Genomic DNA, 24,105 nt, shown 5'->3' with positions numbered 1-24,105 from the left:
ATACAAAATCAAGAGTTGAAAACTATTGCGGTTATCTTAAAGTTAAAACCCCTGACCTTCTGTTTTATGGAAGGAATTCGACAATAACATTCAGCCCTGCTGCAGATAAGAAAGCTTCTCCTCAATTAATAGATGCATACAACCACACATTAACATATAACCATCACCACTACAGTAATGAAACGCTCGAATTACATTTATACTGCTTCACAACAGAACAGCTGACCTTCGCAGAGTTTATTTTGTCAAATATGACAATTGTTACTCTGATAACATCGAGTTTGAATTGCAAGGTTTGTTGTTTCTGATTAATTATGTATTTATATCATTGTATAGTTATTAGACTAGAAATTTTATCGAAACCTTCCATAACGTTATATTTTGATTATTTAGAATAAAATTCTGGTTCTGCCAAATAATAATAATGCACAGCGAAATTATCAACTATTTCGTAATAACTACGTTGTGATTGCAAACAGAAGTAGACTCCGAAAAACTCGGTTCGTTTTCCTTTTACACTTATCAGAAACTACTGCTTGGAATTAAGTGACATTCACGTCATTAATGGTGTAAATGTGCTTACTAACAAGACGTCCGGTTAAAATATGTTTCATTGAGATACCGGCCTTTAATTACTTCTGATATTATTATATCACTATTTCATAATTATTGATGGTATACAGTGCACATTTCTTCTTCATGTTCGGGTTATTAATTAGCACCTACTGGCTGGGGTGCAATGGAAAATTAGATTTCGATTGGTTTTAATGGAAAGCTTAATTACCAATTGATATTGGTCATACAGCCATTTGAATATAAGATATAAGAATCTATATTATCATGGGTCGATAATTTTAAAAAAATTCTGGTACTTTTCCAAATTCTGAAATCAGTTAATAATATAGTTTACTGTGTTTTTACTAAGAAGAACTGGGCGAATGGCATTAAACTTATATTGAAAGCTTAATTGAAAAAAATGTTTACTATCATCAATTACTGCCATAAATACTAAAATTTAAACTATGTCCTGTATATTTTGCTGGACATATAGTACGAATTCAATGATACTTAAAATGTTAATAAATGTTTGATAAACAAAACATGTACAAGTAATAACCCATCGCATTGACTTGTTTCATATGATAGCGACTTGGGTAAGTTCGCTTCTTGTAAAAGTTTATTTTTCATTATGTTGCAAGTTAGTGGCTCTTGTTGGTATTAAAGTACTTGACAAAGCGCATTAGAAAGCATCTTTCCACCAGTTTGGATGATATGAGTGTTTATTATTAAACAAAAAATATGATAGAAAATAATACAAAACCATATAACGTGTATAATTTAAAAACGTAAAAATGTACATATGTTTTATTATCAGAACCCCCAACACTTGGACCGCGGAAGGATATCGACGGCTTCCAAGGCTGTTTAATAGTTCAGATGAGAGAAAACATCGATGGCAATAGAAACAGGCAAACACCGATCAGTTGTTCCATATCTTATGATACTGCATGGTCAGTTAATATAACGATAAATAATAAAACACTCCGGGCACACCGCTATTTAAAAGGCAAATACAGCGTTGAATATACCGTTCAGGACGTTGATCATATGAAGATGGTTGTGTGCTCAATGACTATCGACGACCTAACGTTGACTGATACTGCAAGGCTTTATGTTCAAGGTAAGAACAATATTGATTGTTTTCGTTTTCTGGATGAATGAACAAACATTTGATGGCATCAAATTAATTTTTTGTGTCAATGTTTACCTTTATTTAACGCTCCAAAGACTTGAACGTACAGAAAAGTTGAATGAAGGTTACTTGGAGTTAAATCACATGCATGTTAACATACTAGTCAGCCTGTGTTGCTAATGAAAAAAAAGTGATAGCAACATGAACAGATATTTTGAAGTGCCTCTGACGACCTCGGTCGAATTGCATACAATAGCCTAGGTAGTGTAAAAATACGGTCTTATTTGTACATGTCCAAATGGTCGAGTTATTTAACAGTTAATCGTTTGATCGAATTTAACATCATCATTCGGCAACAGTCCCGATATCGAGCAGGGGAAAATGTCGAGTCAGCTCTGACATCGTCATTCGGCACTAGTCCCGAATATCGAGCTGGAGCGAACGACGAGCAAGCTCTGAAATCCACATTCAGCAAAAGTCCCGAATATCGAGCTTGGGCGAATGTCAAGCCAGCTCTGGCATCGACATTCGACAAAAGTACCGAATATCGAGCTGGGGCGAATGTCGAAACTGCTCTGACTTTGACATTCGGCACTAGTCCCGGATATCGAGCAAAAGTCCAGAATATCGAGCTTGGGCGAATATCGAGCCAGCTCTGACATCGACATTCGGCAAAAGTCCCAAATATCGAGTTGGGGCGAATGTCGAGCCAGTTATTACATCGACATTCGGCATTAGTCCCGAATATTGAGCTGTGTAATCTTGTTACTTACAAGTAAGTCATGTTTTATAATCGGTATTAGGCGTTATTACTTTAGTCTCATAATATTGTTTTAATTACTTTTCACATATGTTGTTCATTTTTAGACATCAATGAATGTTCTCCCAAGCCGTGTCAGAACGGAGCCACGTGCGCGCAAAGTATCAACAACTACACGTGCACGTGTGTAGCGGGCTACACCGGAAGAAACTGTCAAACAGGTAAGTGTTAATTTATCAAGCTCGCTATGAAATGTACAAATCATTTGTTTGTAGCTCGCTCATTTCTGTTGAGACAGAAAACAAAAGTTGCCGTCGCGCTCATCGTGTATGTCGACGTATTGTACATAAAATTGTTGATAGTTTGATAATAAAACATGTCATAAAATCCTTGTAATGTAGTTTTTTTCTTCCTAAAATAATGCGGCATATCCTATTCAACAAAGAATTTTGATAAAACTAAAACGTGCATGGCAGTTTAAAATGCACATATATTGCTCATTTCATGTAGTAAGCATATAAGTTCGTAAGTTGTTTTAGTGGCCCAAAAACAGCAGATGCACATTTTATCTTGTCCGACATCGATGATTGTTCACCTAGCCCATGTCTCAATGGCGGCCTCTGCTCAATTGAAATGAACAAGTACATATGTACCTGAACTTCCGGGTAAACTGGTATCAACTGTGGCGAATGTTGAGCCAGCTCTGACATCGACATTCGGCAATAGTCCCGAATATCGAGCTGAGGCGAATGTCGAGCCAGCTCTGACATCGACATTCGGCACTAGTCCCGAATATCGAGCTGGGGCGAATGTCGAGTCAGCTCTAACATCGACATTTTAATTTCTAAATCTTATTTTAATTGAAAATATTTAGCAACATGTTAATATATACATTTATATACAATACAAATATATACCTTTTAAATGGTATTAGGGAATTTGTTTTTGTAAGAAAAAAAAGCACAGAAAGGTTAAACAACTCAGAATGCGCGTTACTTCATCAGTGAGTTTACATCACTCTGCATTACAACATATTTTTCATGCACGCTTGTAATAATTTATACAAGATACATACAGAACGACTGTTTTGTTAGCACATATTTAACATCAAAACAAAGCAAATATCCATGAGTTGGCAATGCATCACAAACGGGCACATATATCTTCAGACAGGTCATTTTAAATCCAGATCACATGTTCAGGAAACTGTTTTGATGAAGCCTGAATATTTGATTCAACATGAGCTTCCCGCTATTTAAGCACCAATATATTAATATAAAAACCAATACTTAAAACAGTTTAAAATACGCTAACCTCTGTCGTTATGCAATAAATGCAACAATTCTGCCCATACCAAAGTAATTTTAGTAAGCTATCCACATCCTTAATACTGCGTGTACATCAACGGTACACTATGTGTTCCAAACTGTTTCTTGTATATAGGCAATAAAAAGGTTGTGATCCGATTCAGTTCGACTAAATACACACTAAAAGGCTCTTATGTTTTAATAACACCCAAATCTATCGAAATTGTCTAATAAAATTCAGATAACAATTTCTATTCTTATGAAACATGAAGGTTAGATACCACGAATTACAATTCCCAAAGTGTCCCATTATAAAACGGCAATGATTCGATGCAGTTTGTTTTTTTCGAGCATTTCCGTTATTTCAGATGATGCAAGTCTGGTATTATTCATAACTATTCCTCTACTGTTTTTTTTCTTTTCTCTCTAATTTTTTTTTATATATATTAGCATATCTTGTATAACATGTCTGAACTTTATTGCTTTGTACAATCACTATGTTGTATGATCATATACATGTATACATTGTATGTATAATATTGAATAAAAAAAAAAAAAAAGTCTGGTATTAGTTTGAAGATAATAATGTCCTCTGTCGAAAATTGCAATAAAAACGATATAACATATTACTTAAATACAGGCATCCGTCAATAACTGGCGTAAAACACTCATATTTCGACCAAAGTCCCGATTCTCAGTAAATGCACTAAAATGTTGCAGATAGATGTACGATTTTATAAATAAACATGAAAACTAAAGCGGACGATGATGAATGGTCTTAATTTTGGAAGCGAAAGGTAACTCTTTAGTGATATGCACTACTTTCGACTGGACCACATTCGCCGCAGCTCGATAATTGGGACTAGTGCCGAATGTCGATGTCAGAGCTGGCTCGAAACGCGCCTCTGCTCGATATTCGGGACTAGTGCGGAATGTCGATGTCAGAGCTGGCACGACATTTGCCCCAGCTTGATATTCGGGACTTTTGCAGAATGTCGATGTCAGAGCTGGCTCGACATTTTCCCCAGCTCGATATTCGCGACTTCTGCCGAATCGATGTTACAGCTTGCTCGACATTTGCCCCAGCTCGATATTCGCGACTTTTGCCGAATGTCGATGTCAGAGCTTGCTCGACATTCGCCCCAGCTCGATATTCGGGACAAGTGCCGAATGTCGATGTCAGAGCTGGCTCGACATTCGGCCCAGCTTGATAATCGGGACTAGTGCCGAAATTTCGATGTCAGAGCTGGCGCGACATTCGCTGCAGTTCGATATTCGGGACTTTTACCGAATGTCGATATCAGAGCTGGCTCGACATTTTCCCCAGCTCGATATTCGCGACTTCTGCCGAATCGATGTTAGAGCTTGCTCGACATTCGCTCCAGCTCGATATTCGGGACTAGTGCCGAATGCCGATGTCAGAGCTGGCTCGACAATCGCCTCAGCTCGATTATCGGGACATTTGCCGAATGTCGATTTCAGAGCTGGCTCGACATTCGTCCCGGCTCGATATTCGGGACTTCTGCCTAATGTCGATGCCAGAGCTGGCTCGACATTCATCCCATCTCGATATTCGGGACTATTGCCAAATGTCGATGTCAAAGCTGGCTCGAATTTCGCCCCAGCTCGATAGTCGGGACTAGTGCCGAATGTCGATGTCAGAGCTGGCACGACATTCGGTCCTGCTCGATATTCGTGACTTTTGCCGAATGTCGATGTAAGATCTGGCTCGACATTCGCTCCAGCTCGATATTCGGGACAAATGCCGAATGTCGATGTCAGAGCTGGCTCGACATTCGCCCCTGCTCGATATTCGGGACTTCTGCCGAATGTCGATGTCAGAGTTGACTCGACATTCGCTCCAGCTCGATATCCGTGACTTCTGCCGAATGTCGATGTCAAAGCTAGCTCGACATGCGCCCAATCTCGATGTTCGGGACTAGTGCCGAATGTCGATGTCAGAGCTGGCTCGACATTCGCTCCAGCTCAATATTCGAGACTTTTGCCGAATGTCGATGTCATAGCTGGCTCAACATTCGTCCCTGCTGGATATTCGAATGTCGAATATTGATTGTCGATGTCAGTTCCAACTTCACGCACCTTAATTATGTTCATTATTTCTTTAGTTGTCGAATTTGTATATATGTATAATTATTTATTTATATGTAAACCGACTGATTCAGTACAGTCTCCAAAACATGCGGTCACGAGTGTTTTAGTGTTTCGACGACTCATTTTTCAGAAACCACCAGAAGCAGTCAAACGTCATCGACACAAAGCACACGGCGAATAAATGGTATTATTTTACGAAGACTATATTGAAGATTTACATACTATATCCAAATAAAATGTTACTTGTTTGCATAAAACTATTTAAACTTAAATTTAGACTACGTTAATATGTTTAGCGAAATATTTCATTCTTGTTAAGCTATTACAAGATGATTTCTGTATCTGTATCACTTGTGTATTTAAACACAAGAAAGTGTTTTTAATGCACATACAATGTAACCATGTTTTCATCGTATTTTTATGCGTAAAATGCGCATTTAATACACTTAAAAATGCTGACAATAAACACTTAACAGAAAAAAGGGTATTGTTTCTGTATTTTTCAAGCATTTATTCACTTCAGTGTGTTAGAGAGTATTTTCCCTCTCGACAACTACGCTTTACCAAAAAAAAGTATGCTTCAGTGCATTTTAAGTATGTTTTTATTATAGTTTCAAATGCATTAATACACTTTGTCGAAAAAAGTCAGAATAAAACACTCAAGTGTAGTAAAGGCACATTTGCAAATGAGCATAAAAACAGTGTAACGTGCACAACAGTGTCTATTTATGAGCAGTAAGATTTCTTATGGTAGAAAAAAATCCATTTTGTATTGCTGTTACTTAAAAATTGTAGCTACCGATACAGTTCAATATAATGTTCAACACTTTGTTAAGATGAAATAAGACGTCAATCTTGGAATAATCTTTTCAATAATGTTTTATTCGCTGTTTTAATTAAAATTATAAGTGAAAATGACACTTTCAAACAGTACCAAAATGACACAGTTAATCATTTTATTGATATTTGTTAATGTATTCATTTATAATTATAATAATCAAGCACATTCAATTGAATTATAAACATGTTATTCAATTATAAACATGTAACATCATTGTTTTTACACCAACAACAATAGGATTTAGGCTGACTCATTAAAAAAAATCCATGATTTCTTAAGTACATGCGCACAAGTAAGGAATACTACTGTGATAGTAATTAAGCTGATGTGAAAGTAATGTTTGGCTCCGATAGAGAAAACTCAAATCAAAGCAAAGATCTTTTAGTTAAACTAATATTGGTTGATCCGTGATTAAAACACATATGTTTCTATTACATATGAGTTTTATTATAATTCACAGAACACTGATTAGCTCAAAATAGTATCACATTCTAACAGTGAATATATAAGGAAAATCAACCTTTGTATCATTTTGTGTTCCTCAATAACACATTTAACGTGTTTTATTGTAGCCGTTTCAACTACCCAGAAGCTCCTTTGAACGACACAGCACGTTATTCCAACTTCGCCACCATCTGACGCTTTAAAAACAACTGAAAACTTTATCTCAACTACAAACACCGGACAGGGAAAAAACGGTATTCGACATGGGATGGTGTTCAAGTCTTGTATATATCCTCTTGATATAATAATCAAATAATTCAATTATATCGTGGAAATGAAAAACGTATTGCTAACGTGAACATTTAAAAGTTATATACTATAGCTTTTATCAATATCTTCACGTTCCTAACGCATTATGACGTTATCCATTTTAATAAAAGAACCTAGTATTTAAAAAATACATGTATGCATTTTTTTATTTTTTTTTTAAACCTATTTATTTAAGCTCGATTGCGTAACAAGCCTAAGCTTATTTAAAACGTTTTCGAGTCGGTTTCCTTGGTGTCTATTGGGACGATCTAAAGAACGCTCCCACAGACGGGATCGAACCCGTGACCTCCCGATCGCTAGGCGGACACCATATCCACAACGCCGCGGCGATCTTAACCATGTCTAATTGGGCTTTTGGCCTTTTGGATGTATTGTTTAATAAACTTGTTTTTTATCCACCCTTCATAGCTAATATATGGATATTGAGTAGTTGATATCAAGGTTCGTCCTGTTGATTTTAAAGGCGTCGTATGAAAAATATGAAAGAAAACAAAAACAAACAACAAATGCAACTCAAGAATGATATTGTCTAAAACCACGAAAAGCCGACCGATTTCTAACGATGCAAATACAGATAGCATAGGTATCGTGAATACAGATTAAATAAGATTTCATATTTCAAGTGGTATAAAGTTCATATTTAAGGGATATTGTGTCGTGTCAATATTCGCAATTTTGCGAAATGTATATCTTAGTATTGTTCGCTTTTCTATTTAAATATTTAATATGAAAGCAATAACTGGAATTTCTTGTTTATTTTTGAAGACGCACGTGTCTTGAATCAAAGTGCTGCAAACGACAGATTTCAAAACGTAATTATTGCTGTTGCGTGCGCAGTGTCTGCGGTGATCATCATCATAGCAGTCGTGATTGTCGTGGTATGTGTAAAGCGTAAACGCCGATCTGTCGGTAGGTTGTAGTTTAAAATAGAGAAAAATAAATGAATTATCAATAGTGTCAAAAATACAAAAACATATTAATTTACTCAGGGTTGTGAGATCAACATTTGAACGTGTGTGTATGAATACAAATAAGTAACAATACTTCGTATGCCTGTTCTATGAAACTGTACAACATTAAATAATGAAAAATGCTGTTATAATTGGTTTAACTGCATATGTATGATTCGATGTTTTATCTGTATGTCAATAAACAACAATATAGAGTTCGGATACATTGGAATATAAACATGTTTGCATGCGACTAACGTTCGTTAAACGACCGATATAAAACGATAATTAAAAAAAAAGTCAATGCTTACATGAATGTGAAACATTTATTCAGCTTTAGTGAGAAATATATTTTAATTTGCTGTGCTCATTTTTTTGACTTCGTTTAGCATTGTTTCTAAGTATTAACACATCGCTAAAAGGTTATATGTGCATATGAATAATTTCGTGCTAGAAAACTTTTCAGCAAGTTGCTATATAGTTTAATCATGAATCTATGTGTCAACAACTAAACTCATCATTAAAATAATCACAAATATCCTTCCTGAAATACAATAAATACAATTGGACCAAGCTAAGCATATTAGTTTTTAATGTTTAGCAAACGTCCCACTTCAAGATACGCCGTAAGTGTATGGGAGTGTTTGATATTATGAATGACATTTTACTTCATATGCTTTTGATTGCGTTCAACATTAGACAATGCCTTGCGCACTTATCTTGTCTCTGTGAATGGTTTGGGTACTACAAGAAAATCTCCCCATAATATCATGGAAGACTGAGAGTAAATCATAATATGAGCGTGCCCCTCTTCAAAAGTAGACTTTAGACATTGAATTTGTTAAAACGTGCTTTACGTTAAACATCTGCATTGGTTTCCATTAAGCGTTATTTTATATATTAATCAAACAGTTGTACAAATTCTTTTATTAAAAGAGTTACTTATTGTTGATATATCATCTTTCAATATCTATCAAAGTTTGTAGGGGAGACGAACGCGTTTGTAATGAGATTATTTCCTTCATCAAAGTCGAATGACTCGTTCCATTTCTGAAGACATCTCGCTTTTAATATGACAAAACACAAAGTGTTATGCTGTTCAAATTATGTATTTGTTTACGAAGAATCCTTGTGCACGGATAAAATTCATTTAAATTCTGTATTAATTGTATGAAGCATGAACATGTCTTTGCATAGCTTGCAGAATTATGTTGAAATATATTTTTTATTGTATAAGTCTTAAAGGGGCCTTTACACGTTTTGGAAAATTGACACAATTAAAAAAAGTTGTTTCAGAATCTCAATTTTTCGTTTTAGTTTTTTACTGCAGATTTTAGGTCCAATGTTTAAATGTACCAATATAAAGCATTAAATGACAAACTTCAATACATGCCAAAATCTTTGAAAAGGCCCCTTTAATAAATGTACTTGGACAACGTTATATTTCTTTCATTAGCAATTTATAAAATACAAAGTACTTAACAAATATGTATAAACAAGATTGGCATGTAAAAGCCGCGTTGCTTTTGTGTAAACAGCATTGGTATGTATACACAGTATTGTTATGTATAAACAGCATTGTTATTTATATACAGTTTTGTTATGTATAAACAGACTTGTTTTGTATAAAGAACATTTTTACGTTTAAACAAAATTGTTATCTATGTAAACAACATCGCTATGTATAAACAGTATTGTTATGTAAAAACAGCGTATGGTCATATGACAAATCTAAATTTATTTGAGATGTTAGTCATTTTCTTTTGATAAGTTCAAACCAAAACCATGCATTTAACAAGTTGACAAACCCATTGTAAACACAATATTAACATCAGTTCTGGAGTTGATTGAAGCTGTACACTTATCACGCGTTCAGCAGCGATTCATGAGTGCAATTACACAGAAAGCTTGTTTATGGTACTTTAATGCAATTGAACAAGTGATCTCATTTTTTACATGCGTTTTGTGTGTCTCAGGCGCGAAGATCAAGTGGCTCAAGAGGAAGGTAATTAGTTCAAGTTAATTGCATATATTGAAATCAATTTTCTTGAATGGTGATTGAACGTTTATAAAATCAATTTCTTTACTTAGCATCCAAACTCTGTTAATTCTTAAAATAATTATTCCGATCAAAATGTGTTATCATATTAATTAAAATATGATTACAAGTAGGTCCGTTTAGTATGCATGTATTGTGATGATTTTTTGGCTTGTGGCGAAGTTGGTAGTGTCGCCATTTTAAAACCAATTGATTCACATTAACCTTTCCCATGCAGTTACCCTCGACACAAATATGTTTGTTAAAATTTTGTTTGACGAGCTGCATATTTTGACTTTAAAGCCATATGATTTGGTCTAATATATTATACATTAATTTTGCAAATTTTGGATTACCCAAGGCCATTTTTCATTAGTGCTCGAAAATACTTACCGGAAAACACACGATTGTAATTTAGCACTTTGTATCAGTCAATGACCATTGTTGTGAAGTTCTTCAGGTAATCTGACTGGTTATCGATTTTTCATAGAAAGTATGTACCAAATAATTATTACCGAATTTCACGATGATACGATTGAAAATATTTTAACTATAGAGCGGACAAAAAACAAAACCCTCCGGGCTTTTTTCCAAATTCCTTAACGATACACATCAAACATCAAACACAACGTTGACCATAGAAAAAAATTTAAGCTGGGGTCACAACCTTTGAGCTGCCATTAAAAACCGGTTAAATGAAGGCCAACGCATAGCACAGAACTTATCACGAAACGCACCGATTTCAACAAAATTAAGTAACCATAATTTAAGCTGACTCCGCACCAGGTTGTACAAACTTTTGTTGTTAAAAGATGCTATATATACATAGCTTTTGTGACCGGGGTATTCGCAATTTGCAGTGACAAGCTCTGATCTTAGCACCTCTGTTATTGTTAGGCTACGCTAGAATTGAAGGGGCCGAGTGTCAATACGCCGTGGTAAACAAACCCAAGAAACTCTCGACGCTTCAAACAAAACAATACCCACGTTCTGTAAACATACCAATGGAAACCCAGTTCCAACTCGAGGTAGTGTATGCACATAATTATGTCGTAGATGTATCGTATATAACATAGATGATTTTTTATCATTTGAATAATAGAAAACGTATATACCTTTACACTAGCATTACATAAAGAAGCCTGTAAGTCATTCCATGAAATATAAGGCAAAACGGCTTTGCTTGATATTTAAATGAACATCTTACCAAACCTCCTATGACTTATATTACCGGCATTACGTTCTTCACCTTGTTATCATAAAAGCAAGAAACACGACACCACAAGGGACATTAATGCATAGCAGTTCCGCTTTAGAATGTTCATGATTTTAAGAACAGAAATAAAAACTATTAACGAGATAAAGATTATTTTCGTTTAAATGACGGAAAAAAAACATAACTCAATTTTAGAAACCCCGTGGAGCCGGCGAACTCATATATGCTGATCTGGACAAAGAAGCATTGACGGCTAAGCCGATAGATTCAAAACCTGCTGGTACCCCAGAAAGGCCAAGAACGCCAACGGAGTATGTAGGCATTGACTTCGCGAGAACTGTTGCGTTACAGGACGCGAATAAGCAAGACGAGTAGCGGATAATTTGTTAAAGTTTCCATACTTTATTGATGAGCTACAACTTATAACGATGGCTTGTATAGGTAGCATTGGGTACTTAGATCGTCACTGCCAAAACGTTGACAGAAGTTCTACTTTATAAACAATCATAACAGGTTTTGCATTAGGTCTTAATTGCTACATGACAAACATTGACTCCAAGGAATCCAAGATAATTAAAGTACCTGTTTACATCTTTCAGCGGTACAGCAGTTTTAAGCGATGTGTTGACTGTGTAAATGTGTAAAGTAGCATTGATTTCTGAAAAGCTAGAAATGAAAATGTGGCGCATCTAAAACATGAAGATATTTCGTTGAATTTCTTTGATAATATTCCTGTATTTGTATTGTTTTTTTCCTTGTACTTAGTTTTGCCATAGATGGTAATGAACCTAAGAAAAAAATACTTGCGTACTACTTGTTGTTTTAGTTGTACTTGAACGTTGTTTTTGAATTGACTGTCAAAAGATTCAGCATGTGTATGTGACGTACAATTCAAAATTACAATCATGTATAAAGCAATCGTCTTGACATTTTAAAGGGATAATGTTGCTTGTTAATATTTATTTTACAAAGTTGAGCATTGATCATTTTATTGATTGTTCTTATCGATTGTACACCAACACGAAATTATTTTCTATATAATGGTTAATATACAGTATGTTTAAGACTGAACTTACTTCGGCATAACGTTCTAAAAGGTTCAATTCGTTAAGCCATTACTTCAAATGGTGTAAACAGACAGGTGCAAAAAACCATTTCATTACGTTCCGCAATTGTCGTAGGTGTATTTTGTTTGCATTTTTATTTGATGTCTTGTTGTTTTTTGTGTTTTTTTTGCTATGGATGTTAATTATATTTTTGTTATGTAAATATGTATTTTTGTTGAATTTATGCGCAATCCAGTGAGCATGGCTTTCTTGTGTTTTGTTTACATACATTGATAGTATATCTATAACTATTAGGTTTTGTTTGGCTTGTAAGTACAAAGTTGATATTTTTGCGGTGGTTCTCAAGATGGTTCTGGATGTCACGTGTGTTTGGGTGTGGCACGATTCGAACTCAGAGACTTGAATTAACCATCTTTGTAGAGGACCGCAATCTAAGGTCACAAACTAAATATAAATTCAATTAAAAATAGTTGCCCAAACAACCACAGAAAGGGAAAAATTTAACTCAAGGGACATGACTAAAAAAACATTTCAGGAGCACTTTATGATGTTACGTGCCACAAATTACACCTCTTTGCCTTATTATTTGAGTGTTGACAATTCTAAGATCCACATGCTATTGAGTGTTCTGGGGAGTCCCGAGATTGCGTTTTACTTTTAAGGTCATGAAATAAATTTCAAGGCTTACGGAAAGTTAAACTGGACAAATAGTGAACACATAAACATAAGTTTCTCTTAAACACCACATTTTGAATATAACAAGTAACATATCATCCCCTTACTAAAGCAATAATAACATTATTATTGTGTGCCAATTATTTTGTATTATTTGATATTGTATGTTTCTTTGCATTATGAATGAGGCTTTCAACCAAATTGGAATTAAAGAAATAAAAAAGTTTCAAGTTTGCCTTTTTTATGTATTTATGTTTTATTTAATGTATACATTTTTTTCACAAATGTGCAATTGTGTTATTATATGGCGATACAAAAAGTGTTTAAAGCGTGTAAAATTGTATATGCAATTTCAGTGTCATTATTTTATCCTCACAATCTTAAAACAACATATTAATATGGCAGATGTTCGTCAAAATAATTTAACATTTATATGGTACCATCTATCAAAAAGAGTTTTCTTCTGCGAAATTCATTTCAAGCAAGTTTATGTCGTTACCTACTTCATTACTCGTATTTGTTATAAAATCAAAAGTATGCCATTACGTTGTATAAATATGCATATTAAATAGTTTTCTGTCACGGAAGAACTATTATTTTAAATCGATTGAACCTTTTATTCCTTTATTTTCTGGTACTACTTCTTCTCAACTCTAATTTTCAAACTGTTTAAAATAAAGAGATTGTATTTACTTGCTTTAAAATGCATCTATAATTATTTTGTTTCCTTACTTAATTCAAACATACAAGTTTAAATTGTGAATAATATTTTTATTAACGCAAGAAAGAAATTATAAGCTTTTTATGTATTATCAGACACTTACAAGTCAGAAATGCTTGCTCTTAAAATGAATGACTTACACAATTGTTTTAATGACAAAAAGAACGGAATCTAATTGAAACTTATTGTTAAAGCAAACAATACATTTTTCTGGGTCTTCAATTTACAACAGTATTGTCAAGAGCTGCAGATTTAAGTGTTCGTGGTAAATATTGAAACAAAAGTTAATCGAACAGTCACACACATGTACAATTATAAACACTTGTGCTTGAATAAAGTAGTTTTGCATGAAATTGGTGTGTGTGTTATAACTTCTCCCATATTACTGATTTAAGCAAGTAAGCCAATAAAAATGTAAACATGTATAATTTACAATGGCAACACGTTGTAATGATGAGAAATGTCATATCACGTCTGATAAAAATGAATTTAAAATTAAAAAGAAATTATATTAATCATTTAAAAAAGTGTAATTCCAATCTTTGTAAATTATCATTTTATCTGTGAGACTAAATGAAATACTGTTTTACCAACATTATATTCATGGCTAGCAAGATAGTTCACACAGACGACCATGTTTAGTTCTGAATCATATCATGCGCTTGGTAAGAAGAAGATTTAACAACCTTTAAGGCAACCAGCGCTATCAGATCCAGCCCTGTATGAAACTCAAACTTATAATTACTTATAAACCTCATATAGTGAATACTCAACAAAGATGGGCCTGTATACTCAATAAACATGTATATTCCCAACATATTATAAATCCTCATATAATTTAGTCACAGAAATACAATAGTTATAGACCTGAACCGATAAGTAGTTCACAAGTATCTTCAAAATTTAAATAAATTCTTCTTGTGAATATATTGTTTTTTTAAGTCAGTGATCAAATCTGTGTCATAACAAACGTGAAAAAAAATAAGTAAAACAAGATCTTACATATGTAATAAATATCATTTTAAACAAACATTCATGTTTGTGCCCTCAATCTACCACAAAATCACGAACATAAGACATAAATATAAACACTCATCACATTTTTGGAAATTCCCTGCAAAAATTGACTCCGTATGAACAACGTTTAACTTTCTCTTACAGTTACTTCCCTTTGTATTAAAAGCATCAAATATCACATAAGTGGTCGGAAATAACAATGACAAATAAAATATCACAAAAAGCATGGCAATTTAGTAACATACAATCTAAAACAAATACGTGTTATTTCTTAAAAATACATGTACGTAAACATATGTAAATACACATTTTGTTATGAAATATGTATCGCTCATGAACCATTATATAATGATAATCATTATTATGATGGATAATAAACAATTCATGTGTTCGTAGTGATAGGATACTTCCAAATTAAACTTTCGTCTCAAAACTAAACATCTTAAAATAAAAATTCATTCAATGTCAACTTTGAAATTGGACCTCAAGGTGTGACTTTGACCTTTAAAATAGCACGACGGATAATACATGCCACTCTTCTGATAGTTGACATTTGTGCCAAGTTATTTTAAAATACATCAATACATGATTGAGGAAAAACAAATTCGCATAGACTCACGAATGTTCGAAGGGTTGCACCATGAAAATACAATAGAGTCGCAATTATATACCTAAGCAGTTGTATCATACGAAAGCAGTATTTGTGTAGTAAATTGTTTCATGAATTAACAAGTCATTGGACCAAAGCGTATTTGTTGAAACCGCTTCATGCAAATGCCAACGTTGAAGAAGATATAATATTGTTCTAGAATATCTAAAATCATCAAAATATGAATCATTTTTATCAAATGTATTATAAACTGTATCAAATGTTTTTACTGGCTATGTATAACATGTACAACTGTCATCATTCTAATATCACGTATTAAATTCTTGTTTACTTCTTTAATAAATCATAAAAATTCGTTTTTATTTCTAAAAAAAAGCTACACACATTTTGAAATAGAAAAAAAAACATATTTATAATGCTTCAATGGCCATCATTTTGTATTTTACTAAAAACCCCTATCAATGTTTATTGTGACGTGCTATATTCATAACATTATACGGTGACATATGAAATATATACAGAAATTTTATCATGTGTTAAATTAATAATATATGCAAACAGACTACGAGTGAAAGTCAATGCTTAAAAGGCATTCTAAGCTCAATTGATTTCTTCAATAAAAAATACCCAATATGGTTTACAAGAAATAACTCGACACACAAAATAATTTTCTGTTTTGCGCCTTATTTTCACTTGTCGTTTACAAGTTGAATGTAAACCGCTTACATGTAAAGCAATATTTTACTGTGTTTTCTAACTTTATCATATTTCAGTGATTAAGTAGTGGACTTCATACTTACCATTTCATTATATATTGACATAGTATAGCCCTACATAACTCAATTATTTAGTGAAATGCAACCTTTCTCAAAACAAGAAAACACCTTTTGAGTAATCATGAGTGATGTATCTACCAGATAATATAAGAGCAATACTGTCAAATATATGATTTTAAACATAAAATGATTTTATGCCATAGACACGAATGTATAAAGACTTTTTATTCAATTATACTTATTTAATTGAGAATTGTCTGAAATAATTGTGCGTTCTAAAAAAGGATTTATTTATTTTGAATGTAAAGAAACACATTTGCTGCATTACATTGGTTCTCTTTAATGAACACTACTTCTGTGATACATCATTTCGCATCATATGTATCAATGAATGTTATAAAGTTGCATTGGTAAGACAAATGTTTAAAAATGTTAAAACATGAAACATTCAGTTTAACGTTGTTGACCGAATCGTTATTTCAGTATTTGATAGTACTTGTGTAGGACAGGCTTGTAATGTATCGGCAGTAAAATCAAACGATATTTATATCGTATAATTAAAGAAGAGAAACAAACGCACATTTCAAGATGAAGCAGACGTTCAGCGCGCTGCCAAGTTCACAACAGAAGTTGAGAGGCTGCTTGCAACATAAACGATAACATTTTACAGTTGATGCTTTTTGTTGGAAAACGTACTCTAGGTTGTTTATTTTGGACATTATATAACTTGTTTCAATGCGTTTGGTGAACCGTGTTTTTATAGTTTAAATATGATGTGGATTAGTAAAACAGCTCGATGGCTAAATGGCTTTTTGTATACAGTTAACCTTTGTGTGATGTCAGTGCCCATATTTGAAGCACTCACCTATAGGTGCAGAATCGTCATTGATCATTTTATTAGACAAGTTTGATATAAGTTCAACTAATTAAACTATACATTTTATACCAATCGTTCAACAATAACAATAATAAAATAATCAAGAATTATAAACCCAAACTTTCAAACAATTTGTATGAAAAAAACTTACTTCTCTTTTTTAAGGAGTCAGCAAATCGATGCGTTGATCCCCATCTATTGTGGCAGACGGAGGAAAGAATAGTCATATACATAATCACGTTCAATAGAATTAGTGTCGAACATGAATTTACACATTGCGTGAAAATTAATGTTCAGTACACAGCATAACAAACACTTAGAAAACAAACAAACGGCATTCATAAGATTACATTTGGAGATTCGGATGTGAATAAAATAAGTCATATGCTCCACGTTATGGTTATTTCTTCAAATATTTACCATATGTACATTACTCAAAATAAATTGTCTTTAATGGACTTCAATTATGGCAAATAAGGAGACACAACGTTATCAATGTGTATGTGAATTTCAAATTTCGTTGGTTCCCACAAAAATGAGAATTAACAAAAAAAAGCATGGTCTGTATTAAGGCCGTGATTAACTTTTTTACGCCCCTGGTAGGGTGGCATATAGCAGTTGAACTGTCCGTCAGTATGTCAGTATGTCAGTCTCTCCGTCCGTCCGAAAACTTTAATGATCATTTCTTTTTCAATATTTAACATAGCAACTTTATATTTGGCATGCATGTGCTTCTCATGGAGCTGCACATTTTGAGTGGTGAAAGGTGAAAGTCAAGGTCATCCTTCAAGGTCAAATGTCTAATATATGGCGTCTGTCTAGCCGTCCAAAATTTTTAACATTGGCCATTACTTTTTTACTATTGAAGATAGCAGCTTGATATTTGGCATGCATGTGTTTCTCCTGGAGCTTAACATTTTGAGTGGTGAAAGATGAAAATCAAGGTCATTCTTCAAGGTCAAATGTCAAATATTCTGTCCGTCCGAAAACTTTAACATTGGCCATAACTTTTTTTGAAATTAAAGATAGCAACTTGATATTTGGCATGCATGGGTATCTAATGGAGCCGCACATTTTGATTGGTGAAAGCTCAAGGTCATCCTTCAAGGTCAAGGTCAAAGGTCAAATTTTGCAATATTGAAGATAGCAACTAAATATTTAAAATGCATGCGTATATCATGGAGCTACACATTTATGAGTGGTGAAAGGTCAAAGTCAAGGTCATCCTTCAAGGTCAAAGGTCAAATATATGGCTTTAAGGCGGCGCAATAGGGGGTACTGTGTTTCTGACAAACACATCTCTTGTTATTATTATTGGCCATATGCATTTCTTATATTAAATGATAAGTAATAAAGACAGATTGCCAGCCATCTTATTTTACGATATAACACTAATCTTTGGTGGTGATAATTTTGTCTTTTATCTTATTTACAGAATTAAATGTGGATATTGGAAGAAAAAAAGTAAAAATACACTTGTTTATAATCATGTTCACGTTTGTGTAATAATTTACACACAAATACACATGAAAATCACATTTAAATAATCAGCTTTGCAAAATATTTTTGCAAATTTTAACAAAAAAATAAACCATGTGAAAATTAAGCGCAGTTCATGTTCAACCTAGGCGTAGGAACAAGGTTTAATGACAATTTGAAGTAGGCACAAATTAATGATAATCAGTTTACCCATCCGACTTCAAAGATTTTTAGGTATTCATTTTTTTCATTAGTAACAATGTATTTTGCTCGTATGACTTTAATTTGCTTTGTACTAGAACGATTTGAACAACTTTGAAGACAGTTCACTCGATTGTAATCTCGAAAAGTTTCATTAAAATCTGATGAATTCTACTCATTTCGAATCAATCTTTCACGCGTTCTTTTTTATGAGCATATTGATCAGATCCAGCTGAAACTTAAGACCTAACGTATATTTGTCGTAAGATCTTTCAAATTGATAGGACCATTCTTATCATTTAAATGCTAGGTTCACATAATCCCATATGGTGCCACCATGGACATCATAGTCTTAATCGTGAACTGATCGAGGTGATCGATCATTTTTATCAGGTTAAAACTGGCTTTAAAGGCAATTGAATAATTCGTGGCAATTGTTTGAACGGTTAAAAAAAGTCCACTATTAAGACGATCTTCCTATCTCAATTGCTATCGTGATCATCGTTACAAATAGTAACATATCGTTTTGTAACGCGCTTCGTTACGAGCGCGACAAAACCGATATTTTCGTGCTTCCTCATTGAAGTGTTCGCATGTAAATAACTCTACGGCTGTGACAATATGTCGCTTTATGGAGATAAAATGATCGCAATCATTGGGCTGTTTTACAGTCGACTGTAACCAGTCGTGGCGTGTACACGTGAAAAATATCACAAACCAAAATTGAATCGTTTCCGGTTTAAAACTCAAATTATGAAGGTGCCTTATTACTATTGCCAATCGCATGGTTTGAAAAGATTGGGATATGAAATATTGAACTAAAAGATACCAAACCGGTCAAGTTTCGAGACAAATGATGATGGAATTATTCAACCTTTTACCTATCATATGTTGGCTTTTACACACGCTTTGCATGTCGCTTGCTGGCGGTAAAAGTAAGTTTAAAGTACTTAAATCTCACTGTATCAGTCAGTTTTAGGTGCATAGTAATAATTTCCACATGATTAATGATTATTAATAATTGATTACTAAAGTAAGATATTTTGTGTTACGAATTGTCTGTTTATTTTTCTTTTTTCAAGCGATACTTATGTCATTTGAACTTTAAAATACAACATCAAACCCGTGGTAACATTTAAACCAGATATTTACGAACACTTTTGATGTTCTTAAAACATCTTATTAATTTAAGACAAATCAATTCTGATTTTTAATAGCGACACTACAGTTTGCTCTTCGTGTATGATTTATACAGATTATTAAACGAAACGTTGAAAATGCAAAACTAACGACTGTGTAGATTGAAAAGCTTCAATACGCATATTATTTTATCAATGTCATTGCTCGACATCATTACCTAAAAACGAGATGATATTTTCCTATTTGGAGGTAATATGATGTTCTTTCAAACCAAACTAACACGCAATTTAGGGATTTATGTCTTGGGTGCGATTTATTGCAGCTTGCGGTGCTCTTAAAGGCGGTAACGACGGAAATCGCTACCGTATCGATTTACAACCCAGTGATTTTCTACGACGGAACACGAATTTCTCCGTGCGATGGTATATGGAACCTGTACTCCCAATCAAAACAAACGACTCTTTTAGCATTAGTGATGATAAGACAACACTTTATGTATTGGTTCTGAATGCTAGTACATATGGGACATATTTCGTGGACTGCTTTTTACCAAATGGACATGTATATAGCGGCTCCAACCGACATCATGTGAACAATACTGTTTTGGTCTCCACAACATTTGGTAATGACAATTAATACTTGATTTATTTTACATTTATTATTATTAAAAAAATTGCTAAGCTTTTAAAAAAATGCTGACCTTTGAGTGACAAAATCCATAAACAAAAACATATTATTGATAAATTACTTTTAATGTTTTGTCGTGTGTATCTGTATACACCCCTGAAGGAGACGTCTAGTCGAAAGCGCTAGGGTATAAGATACTCATTTTTTACACTTTTTGAACAATTTCTTTAATAGTTATAGTTTTAATAGTTTTATAGTTTTAATATATACATGTATTAAAGTTTGTCATCCAATGCTTTCTATTGATAAATCTTAGCGTTGGATCTTAGAGCTCCATTAAAAAAAACATGAATACAATTAAAGAAAACAAAAGTTACCCGCAACTGGACTCGAACCACTGACCCCTGGAGTAAAAGTCTATCGTATAGACCACTCGACTATCGGTGCTCATACAATTAGTGATGTATTTTATACGTTAAATAAGCAATCCTCGGAGCATCCCAAAATATAACGACAACAGCAGAATCCTCCAAATTATTCAATCGTTTCGCGTTGCAACGCTTTATTATTTTCAGGTTTTTTAATCGTAAAAAGGATGCATGTAATGGATATTTTGGAGCACGGTTAATGTTCACTAGCACTGTGTCCTCACAAATATCATAACTACAACGAAAATTTGCGAACCTAAAACATTTTTTTTATTTTGTCAATTTACCATAACGTGAAAAGGCTCCTTTTAATGTACGTTACTATTGAATTTCAAAAATAATAATGATTATAACACATCGCATTGATTTGTTACTTATTTGTAACAAATATTTGAGACTTGCTGACGTTTTTCTTCTTTAATAAGTTTATATTGTGTTGTGTTGAATGTTAGCGGCTATTTGTGATATTTTAGTACACGACAAAGCGCATCGGAGAGCATCTTTCCGCTAGTTTTGCAAATATAATTGTTTATGGTTAAATCAAAAGAGCGATGTAACATAATACACAAAAATATTATAATATAAAAACGTTAATATGTACACATGTTTTATTATCAGACCCCCCAACACTGGGGCCACGGAATAATATTGTAGGCTGCCATGGTTGCTTAATACTTCTGATTGGAGAAAAAAAAGAAATACCATTAGAAACGAGGAACCATTGATCAGTTGTTCTGCTTCGTATGATACTTAACCGAAAGTTTTTATAACAATTGATAATAAACCGATTTCATCATACCGCAATTCAAAAGGCAAATTCACCGTTCACCATAAGTTCAGGCCTTTGATCAAATGACCATCGTTGTGTGTTCTATGACTATCGGAGACCTAACGTTGAATGATACGGCAATGCTTTATTTTCAAAGGAAGAATAATATTGATTGTTTTCGTTTTCTGGATGAATGCACAAACATTTGTTGACATCAAATTAATATTTGTTTCCATGTTTACCATTATCTAACGTTCTAAAGACTTGAAAGCACAGAAAAGTTGAGTGAAGGTTAATTGGAGTTAAACCCTTAGCACATAATGCCATAGCTTAAACGAGATTGACGATTTGACAATTACCAGATGGATTGTCACAGATTCAGAACAATCTAAATAAATAAAGAATAATACCACAGACATATAAACATACTAGTAAGCCTGTGTTACTAATGAAATATAAGTGATAGCAAGAAGAACATATATTTTGGAATGCTTCAGAAGCCCTCGATCAAATGGCTTATCACACGTGGATAGCCTTTTAAAACACTATCTTATTTGTACATTTCCAAATTATCGAGTTAAACGTTTGATCGAATTTACATGGATTCAAATACTGGTGAGAGCAACTAAAAATCTAAGAAGGTCAGTTCATTTCGTTAGCAGAGACTGAAGTGTACGTGGTAACGTTGTTCTGGATCTATCTCTCGCGCAAAAGTTATAAAAACTCCAACCTTTAATCAGAGTTCAACGTGTTTAAATACAATATCATATGACATATGAATATATACCAACATATTTTAAGAATAATTTGATATCAGTGGTTTATCATTCATATTATGGAATGTAGTTGTATTTTAAAGAGGCTATTTTAGAGAGACAAAATATCATGAGACGTTATTCTTTTGTTCTTAAATGACTGATGTTTATTTTTCCAAATGGTACACAGTAAATATGTGTCTTGGTAATGAAATGTGTTTGCATGCCAATCTACGTTATTGATAAAAATGTCCGGACTGCTTTGGCGGACGGATTGAAAAAGCAGCTACAAATGCTCCCTCGAAATAGTCCAGGAAGCTTAAACTATTCAACATGTTTTTCACTACGCGGACAAATTATTTGGAGTCAGTTGCTTGCGACCAGTTTATAAATTATGTTCATTTATTTCTTTAGTTGTCTGTCAGCGAATTTGTATATATGTATAAATATTTGTTTATATGTAAACCGACTACTTCGGTACAGTCTCCAAAACATGCGGTCACGAGTGTTTTAGTGTTTCGACGACTCATTTTCCAGAAACCACCAGAAGCAGTCAAACGTCATCGACACAAAGCACACGGCAAATAAATGGTATTATTTTACGAAGACTATATTGAAGATTTACATACTATATCCAAATAAAATGTTACTTGTTTGCATAAAACTATTAAAACTTAAGTCTAGACTATGTGAATATGTTTAGCAAAATATTTAATTCTTGTTAAGCTATTACAAGATCATTTCTGTGTCACTTGTGTATTTTATTACCAGAAAGTGTTTTAATGCACATAAAATGTATCAGTGATTTTATCGTATTTTTCTGCGTTAAATGCGCGTTTAATACACTTACAAATGCTGACAAGAAACACTTAACAGAAACAAGCGTATTGTTTCTGTATTGTTCAAGCATTTATTCACTTCAATGTTTAAGAGAGTATTTCCACTCTCGAACACTACGCTTTACCAAAAAAAATAAGTATGCTTAAGTGAATTTTAGGTATATTTTCAAATGCATTAATACACTTTAATTGTCGAAAAAAGTCTGAACAAAACACTCAAGTGTAGTAAATGCACAGTTACTGAGCATAAAAAACAGTGTAACGTACACAACAGTGTCTATTCTTGAGCAGTAGAATTACTTATGGTAAAAAAAATGCATTTTGTAACAAGCACTATCGTTGAACACAACGGAGTAAAATAATGATTCCGAAAAATCTGAACGCTGAAACTCCGGTCTGTAAAAACCATAACATAAAATAAATACAATACTAT

The 24,105-nt window shown here is 33.4% G+C and overlaps 1 protein-coding gene across 2 annotated transcripts; it reads left to right on the top strand.

Moving 5' to 3' along the window:
• The first annotated feature begins 2,558 nt into the window (after positions 1–2,558).
• LOC127859577 (uncharacterized) lies at positions 2,559–13,658 on the top strand. 2 transcript variants are annotated; one of them, XR_008039463.1, is made up of 8 exons: positions 2,559–2,674; positions 6,003–6,056; positions 7,286–7,411; positions 8,253–8,396; positions 9,039–9,063; positions 10,414–10,442; positions 11,373–11,503; positions 11,887–13,658. XR_008039463.1 is itself a non-coding variant. In XM_052397081.1 (6 exons), the coding sequence occupies exons 1-6, from the start codon at positions 8,007–8,009 to the stop codon at positions 12,064–12,066; spliced, it is 573 nt and encodes a 190-aa protein (XP_052253041.1). In that variant the 5' UTR covers positions 7,950–8,006; the 3' UTR covers positions 12,067–13,658. The 2 variants fall into 2 exon arrangements, 1 of the variants encoding a protein (XP_052253041.1); XM_052397081.1 differs by lacking the exons at positions 2,559–2,674; positions 6,003–6,056; positions 7,286–7,411 and adding an exon at positions 7,950–8,070.
• Positions 13,659–24,105: the final 10,447 nt, after the last annotated feature.

This window comes from Dreissena polymorpha, chromosome 15 (genome assembly GCF_020536995.1).
Source record: "Dreissena polymorpha isolate Duluth1 chromosome 15, UMN_Dpol_1.0, whole genome shotgun sequence".
NCBI lineage: Eukaryota > Metazoa > Mollusca > Bivalvia > Myida > Dreissenidae > Dreissena > Dreissena polymorpha.
The sequence above is the reverse complement of the archived record's forward strand: the minus strand, read 5'-3'. Positions and strand labels throughout refer to the sequence as shown.

Coding starts and splice junctions, on each gene's coding strand:
- LOC127859577 (XM_052397081.1), top strand. CDS start 8,007: ATGATATTGTCTAAAACCACGAAAAGCCGACCGATTTCTAACGATGCA. Junction 9,064..10,413: donor GTCCCACTTCAAGATACGCC/GTAAGTGTATGG, acceptor TGTGTGTCTCAG/GCGCGAAGATCAAGTGGCTC. Junction 10,443..11,372: donor TCAAGTGGCTCAAGAGGAAG/GTAATTAGTTCA, acceptor TGTTATTGTTAG/GCTACGCTAGAATTGAAGGG.